Genomic DNA, 7,468 nt, shown 5'->3' on the forward strand with positions numbered 1-7,468 from the left:
CTATTGGAACCAAGTTATTATCGAGGAGAGCCTTTTTACAAAATATAACGCTACACATATTCCAACAATATATTTCAATATATATACTGTAGTGGGTGTGGATGTGAGGCATTCAAATATGCTGCATAACACCGAGTTGTCACCTCACAGTAACAGAAGTGAACCTTAACTTGTAAATATTAGTATCGCATTGTCACGCAGTCACGCCTGACAGAAAGGTCTATCGGATACAAGCTAGCGGGTGTCCCTGGTGTTTGTTATGCACTCTTTCTGTCAATTGTATCATTTTACTTTGATAAACGTAAGACACAATACTCCACAGTTACCAGGAAACACGCCCGACCTTGCAAAACAGTTCCGACTAACACCAGCTATATCAGTTATAAAAGCTGTATATATGGAACCCTTCATGGAACCCTTTAAAAACTGGTCATTTCTTTGCTTTATTATAGATTTGACCAATTTTACTGAACGGTTTCGTGAATACTAGTATTTGCCAGACATCAGAAGGTAATATTGCTTGGATTCGCTTTGACCGTTGTCATAAGGAGATGCAACCCTGTTTACATCTGTCACCAGCCGCCCTGTGATAACCCCTCCCCGTCGTAGTTTCAGTGGGATATAATGTGTTTCATTCAGCATCAAATATTTTGTTTATTTGACGTTTACACAATATGCGGCTTTTCCATTTAGACGAGAGGTCGGTCACATGACTGCAAATTTGACGTTCATAAGTGTATGAACCTCAAAATTTGACGACCATACGTTTTTCACGAGACCGTGATCTTGAAATGACGTTAACACCGACGGACTTCTTCCACATTCCTGGGGAAACTCCTGGGAATTCCCTAGCACGGAAACAGACATAAGCGTTCTTTCTGATCATTTAGTAACCTTTAATCTTGGTCTCAGCTTTTCTGTATACATTGAGAAACGTAAGAGAGCTTGACTGCATGATTGTTCACGAATTTCCTCGCTACGGCCCATCCTAATGAACAAACGAAGAAATGCACATCCAAACTATCGTAGTATCGACTCAATCCGTGTCTAGGTTGACAGTGACCGTCTCCAGGAATCTATGAATTTACCTCAGTGTCTGTTTGACGCATCTTTAATCACCTTTCAAAGATCGGCTAGCCGATCAATGATGACAAACACATATAACTGCCACAGGTTCATTAACAACTTCGGAAATCTCTTGCGTCACGTTTGTCGTGTGGGCCATTTTGACGTCTTGTACTTGATGTAAATGTATTACGACGCGCTGTCATTGTGACTGACTTACTGAGGTAGTTCTTTACATCCCTTTCTCATCTAATGGTGATATTATTTGAACACATGTGTTGCGCAAGACGTTTCTGAAAAGCAAGGTGTGCGCCCATACGCTCATGACAACTCTCTTTTTGAGGAACTATTTTATTCCGCGGTATATCTGGTTGTTGTATAGCTGTCAGTGTAAACGTGAAATTAAACATACTAAATAAAATTGTGATTAGATCTTGGCCAACATCCTTTGAGGTAAGAAAGTGTTATGAAAAATGTATAAGAATTGACTTTCACTTTGTGTGAGTTCATTGGAGTATACTTAACAGCAAAAGTTCATGTGACCCTAATATTTTGGTGTATTTTTCAAACAAGTAAAGTTTGGTTTTCAATATTGTAGTACATGTATGGAATCAAGTCACAAAAACGCTGCTGCTACAGATAAGCATGCATTCCATGCAAAAGTTGACTTTTATGCAAGCCCAATGCATTTCACTACCCAAGAATGGGTATAAAAACATATGCGTTAACGGGACTCCATATGCATTGTTTAGCATCGTGGTGACAACAACCACTCAGAAAAAAAACAAAATTACACAATTATTCAACATTACGAAATGCCACCCCTCTCAGAAAATAAGCGTCTGCATTGGTATGCTTGAAGCAGGATCGAGTCAACGTGATGTTGTAAGACAATTTAACGTCCACAGAAACACCATTTGCTGTTTATGGCAACGTTAACAGACGAATGCAATCAGAGACCATGCTCGGAGTGGCAGGCCACGCGTAACCAATAATCGGAAAGACAACTGGATTCGAACAACACACATACGACATCGATTCCAGCCAGCAACAGTGACTGCAAGAAGCAACCCTGGCCTTCGACGAATATCTTCACAAACCGTTCGTCGTCGCCTCACATGTGCATGGATTGTCGCCAGAAGACCCGCCAGACGTCCCATTTTGACAGGAAACCACCGTCAAGCACGTCCGCAGTGGTGCAGACAGCGTCTACGCTGGACGACTATGCAGTGGGGACAAGTTCTATTCACTGACGAGTCTCGTTTTCACCTTTAGCCACAGCAGAGGATTCGAGTGTACCGACGTCGAGGTGAACGTAACGTCAATCATTGTGTCATGGAAGGAGATCGGTTCGGGGGCGGAAGCGTTAGGGTATGGGGTGGAGTTACAGCAAGACAGAGGACACGTTTGATAATGGTAGAGGGAAATCTCAATGGACAGCGCTACCGCGACGAGATCATCGCCCCTGTTGTTCTACCGTTTTTGCATCGTCATGGCCCAGGCATTATCTTTCAACATGACAACGCCCAGCCTCATATTGCTCGACTTGTTCAGGATTTTCTTCAACAAAACAACGTGAATATCATCCCCTGGCCGGCTCGCTCCCCTGATCTCTCACCAATCGAGCACCTGTGGAATGAGATGGATCGGCGCCTTCCACGCCAACCACGTGTTCCACAGACACTCCAGGAACTTCGAAACATGCTCCAGCAGATATGGACAGATATCCCACAGGACTTTGTGCGACGCCTGGTCCATTCCATGAGACGAAGATGTGTTGCTTGCATCGCAACCAGAGGTGGACACACACGCTATTGATTTGTAAATTGATATTTTGGCATGTTCATGGTTTTTTTATATAATCACGCATTTTCTGAAGTCAGTATGGCAAATTAAACCATTTGAACACTTACAGGAGTCTTTTACCTGTTGCAAACCGAAATTCTTTCAGATTTGGTAAAAAAAACATTTCTTTGCATTAAATCTTATTCAATGTCACAGAAACTTTTGTTGTTCAGTATATAAACCTTCATAGAGTGAGGGCCAAACATTGTATGAACGTCGTCGTAAGCTCCGACGTTCATACAGTTTGACCCTCAGTCTATGAAGGTTCATACTCCAACGAAATCACAAAAAATTCGCAAAGGGCCATCTTGCCCAAACGATATTAGCGCTACGACCATTGCAATTCAATGTTTGAGTATGGGAGGTACGAAAATCGTAGGGTTATTAAAATCACTTTGAGCAAGCGGATCCAGGTCCCGAATCGAGCAAGTCTTACGAAAAGCGTAGATAGGTTATATTACTGGCGGTGAACTCCATCCTTGTATTCCAGATGGTGTTTAGTAAATGATTATGAGTGTGGAGTCGACAACACAAGGCGCATCCATCCTCGAGATACCCGGTTGGGCTTGCATATAGGGGATTAGGACATTGTAGTGTTAGTAGTTGTGTCATGTCATCAGATTGTTAAACACTCAAACCATCTTACGTCGACAGGTATGGAACGACACCCGTCTGATGTGGAACCGGAAGCAATACAACGGCATTGATTTCTTCTTCTCTGATGAGACGGAAATATGGCGACCCTCTCTCGTCGTGACAAACGCGTAAGTACACAAAGACAGTGACTCGATACTCAAGCCGACAACGATTACTATACGTGCTGATATTTGAATTAATATGCGGAAATGAAATCATATACTCCATACTGTTCAAAACTCCAAAACTGTTCAGGATTACAAAGTAGACAAAAAAGGTATTAGACTGTACTAGATCCGTTTCAGGGCTGTTTGACAACGCTACAAGTATCAATACGGAAACGTCGCTATAAAGAAGTTGTTATCCATGACAATTGTCAACTTCTCCTTCTGTCAAGTTGTAAGATAATGCCTATCAAACAATATTCAGGAATAGATTGGACTTTATTAAAACCGGTATTAAAGAAGCTAATCCAAATTGATATTCCTGTTGGTTTTGTTTTGTTACAGTGTCGACAATTTAGACGTCATCGCTAATGAAAACATCCCACTGAGAGTCAATAGCGAGGGCAAAATATACTGGAATCCGCCCGGAATATACCAAACCCACTGCAACATTGACATCACCTACTACCCCTTCGACTCGCAGGAATGTTCTGTGATCGTGCAGAGCTGGGGCTATAACCTCCGGGAGCTCGACCTGTTCAAGTTCGGATCTGGCGTGGAGACAGCTGAGTTTGAGAGGAACGGTGAGTGGAACTTGATACAAGCATTCGGCGAGAGAGAGGAAAGGACCGACGATGTTGACGCGGAAACGTACGCGACAGTGACCTTCGTCTTCAAGATGCAGCGGAAACCGGACTACTATGGCATCAACATCATCCTTCCCGTGGTGGTTCTGTCCATCCTGTCGGCCCTGGTGTTCGTCCTGCCTCCGGACAGCGGGGAGAAGATGGGCTACTCCCTCACGGTGCTTCTCTCCTTTGCTGTCTTCCTGACCCTCATCGCTGACCGCATGCCCACCACCTCCCGCGACACCTCCTACATGGGTAAGACACGGGTTGTCGTATACGTCGAAATAGTAGGCGTAGTGGTGGTAGATATAGTTGTAGAAAAGGTAGTGGTAGGAGACGTAGTGGTAGTAGACGCAGTTGGAGTAGATGAAGTGGTAGTAGACGCAATGGAAGTAGGCGAAGTTTTAGTAGTTGATGTAGCGGTAGTAGATGTAGTGGTAGAACTCGTAGTGGTAGTAAGCGTAGTAGTGAAAGACGCAGTGGTGGAAAAGAGTAGTAGAAGTGGTAGAAGACGTAGTGGGAGAAGGCGTAGCGGAAGACGACGTAGTAGTAGTAGATGTAGCGGTAGTAGACGTAGTGATGGTAGACACAGTGGGAGTGGACGTAGTATTAATAGTTGATGTAGTGGTAGAAGATGTAGTGGTAGAAGACGTAGTTGTAGTAGACGGAGTGGTAGAAAAATTGTTTTTGGACATAGATCCTGTGATTGTGTTTTAGCTGTCTACCTGTCTGTGATTCTATGTTTCAGCTGTCTACCTGTCTGTGATCCCGTGTTTCAGCTGTCTACCTGTCTGTGATCCTATGTTTCAGCTGTCTACATGTCTGTGATCCCGTGTTTCAGCTGTCTACCTGTCTGTGATCCCATTTTTCAGCTGTTTACCTGTCGGTGATTCTATGTTTCAGCTGTCTAGATGTCTGTGATCCCATGTTTCAGCTGTCTACCTGTCTGTGATCCTATGTTTCAGCTGTATACCACTCTGTGATCCCATGTTTCAGCTGTCTACCTGTCTGTGATCCCATTTTTCAGCTGTTTACCTGTCGGTGATTCTCTGTTTCAGCTGCCTACCTCTCTGTGATTCTCTGTTTCAGCTGCCTACCTCTCTGTGATCCTGTGTTTAAGCTGGCTACTGCTCTGTGATCCTATTTTTCAGCTGTCTACCTGTCTGTGATCCTGTGATCCTGTGTTTCAGCTGTCTACCTGTCTGTGATCCTGTGATCCTGTGTTTCAGCTGTCTACCTGTCTGTGATCCTGTGTCTGAGTGGCTTGTCCGTCGTGCTGACCATCTTCGTCCTGGACTTAAATTGTCGGGAAGATCAAGTTCCGCCATGGCTCGAGCGCATCACTAATGCAATAATCATGCCTCTGATCTGTGTTCGGGGCTGTCGACGGAAGTCGAGGTCAGTCGCTGTCAGCGACGACATGAAGTTACAGAAGGTCAGGACTGGACCAACCCAGACGAAGGATTCAGTGTCTAATGCTGGAGAGGAGCCCACAGCTGGAGAGGAGCCCACAGCGAGGGAATCCTCCACAAGGTCCGGTGCAGGGCTGACGTGGAAGGACATCGCCCGTGTCTTTGATGCATTCATGTTTAGACTGTACATGATCGTCATCGTAATCATATCCGCCATATTCTTCACTGTCCTGGGCATACAAGCGACGGCGTCTGGCAGTGAAATTTAGTAAAGCCTCCCTTTCTAAATTTACAGAACAAAAAACATTTCGACCTGGTCTAAAGTTGAACTGATAAAGCCTACAGACATCATCTGGGGTAGTTTGACCACAGTGTTTACAGTGTTGTGGGAAATAGTTTTCTGTCAATGTTCTATATGCGATACATTTGTCCATCTTCAAGATTCATAAAACCAAGCTGTGATAGTAATGGCACACCGCGTGGTGTCTCACATTACACCGTTCCTATGTACATGTATCTCCTCGCGTACTGTTCCGTATCTCGTAGAACAAAACATCTTCACTTAAAACGGGAGCACCTGGTAATTTCAGTGTGGCGATTATGTTTATTAATAACCATTGAAGTAGGTGTGCAACGTTTGATCTGTCGGTGGTATGGATAACAAATTAAAGTATCAATAGTTGCACCCTAGTGCGAGATATTATCGATCACTCCAATGGAATATGAAACACATGGTAATCGTCACGATCAGTGAATACTGAGCTGGTTTACAAAGGCGTCCACATTTACGGAGGAGTGAGTGAGTGAGTATGGTTTTACGCCGCTTTTAGCAATATTTCAGCAATATCACGGCGGGGGACACCAGAAATGGGCTTCACACATTGTACCCATGTCTGGAATCGAACCCGGGTCTTCAGCGTGACGAGCGAACGCTTTAACCACTAGGCTACCCGACCGCCCCACATTGACGGAGGATATGTGTTAGGATCGAGTATAGCTGTCTTAAGACCGACACAATTTTACCCTCTTGCATCCCCCTGGAGTTGTGGTTGGTTTGCATCAACCTTCCTTGAGTGAGTGAGTGAGTTTGGTTTTACGCCGCTTTTAGCAATATTCCAGCAATATCACGGCGGGGCAACCTTTCTTGAAGACAAGGTACTTATACAAGTATTCTAAGAGTATTGCAGTTTGTGTTTGTTTGTTTGTGTGTTGCTTAACGCCTCATTCAGCAATATTCCATCTATATCCCGGCGGTCTGTAAATAATCAAGTCTGGACCAGACAATCCATTCGTAACCAACTCGTGTTATTCCGGGACAAGCCGAATAGCGACTCGTGCCCCTCTCGTGGCCATTTTTGCGTACGGGTTCCGTCTTAGCGCAAACGGGCATACCTAAAAAAAATGTCAACTCGTTGCGTAATCGTTCACACATTTTCCCAATAAATTATATATATTTCAGATGCAATTTAAAGCACATCGGGACGTGGGGAATTATATAGTATGATTGAACACATTTAACTGTGTCTTGGGTATATTTTTAGATGCAAGACATATGTAAAATCAAAAATTATTTCTGAGGGATTCTTTGACAAAGAATTTGAAATCATACGCGCATTCTGATTGGTTTGTCGTATTTTCGCACATAACATTCATCGATAGAGGGACAAGTCTTCTTGCAGGTTACGGAAAGGGGCGAGTGGTGACGAATGCAGACAAT

General features: G+C 43.9%; 1 protein-coding gene across 1 annotated transcript in view; it reads left to right on the forward strand.

The window, feature by feature from the left end:
* The window catches only part of LOC124149923 (acetylcholine receptor subunit beta-like), a 70,764-nt gene extending 63,739 nt beyond the window's left edge, over positions 1-7,025 (forward strand). The window contains exons 4-6 of the mRNA XM_046521770.2: positions 3,565-3,674; positions 4,056-4,594; positions 5,569-7,025. Of these exons, the coding sequence (XP_046377726.2) occupies positions 3,565-3,674; positions 4,056-4,594; positions 5,569-6,020 (1,101 nt within the window). The 3' untranslated portion in view covers positions 6,021-7,025. The remainder of the gene's footprint in view (positions 1-3,564; positions 3,675-4,055; positions 4,595-5,568) is intronic.
* Positions 7,026-7,468: the final 443 nt, after the last annotated feature.

The sequence above is a fragment of the Haliotis rufescens genome, unplaced genomic scaffold (assembly GCF_023055435.1).
Source record: "Haliotis rufescens isolate VD_foot unplaced genomic scaffold, xgHalRufe1.0.p SCAF_4, whole genome shotgun sequence".
NCBI classification, from domain to species: domain Eukaryota; kingdom Metazoa; phylum Mollusca; class Gastropoda; order Lepetellida; family Haliotidae; genus Haliotis; species Haliotis rufescens.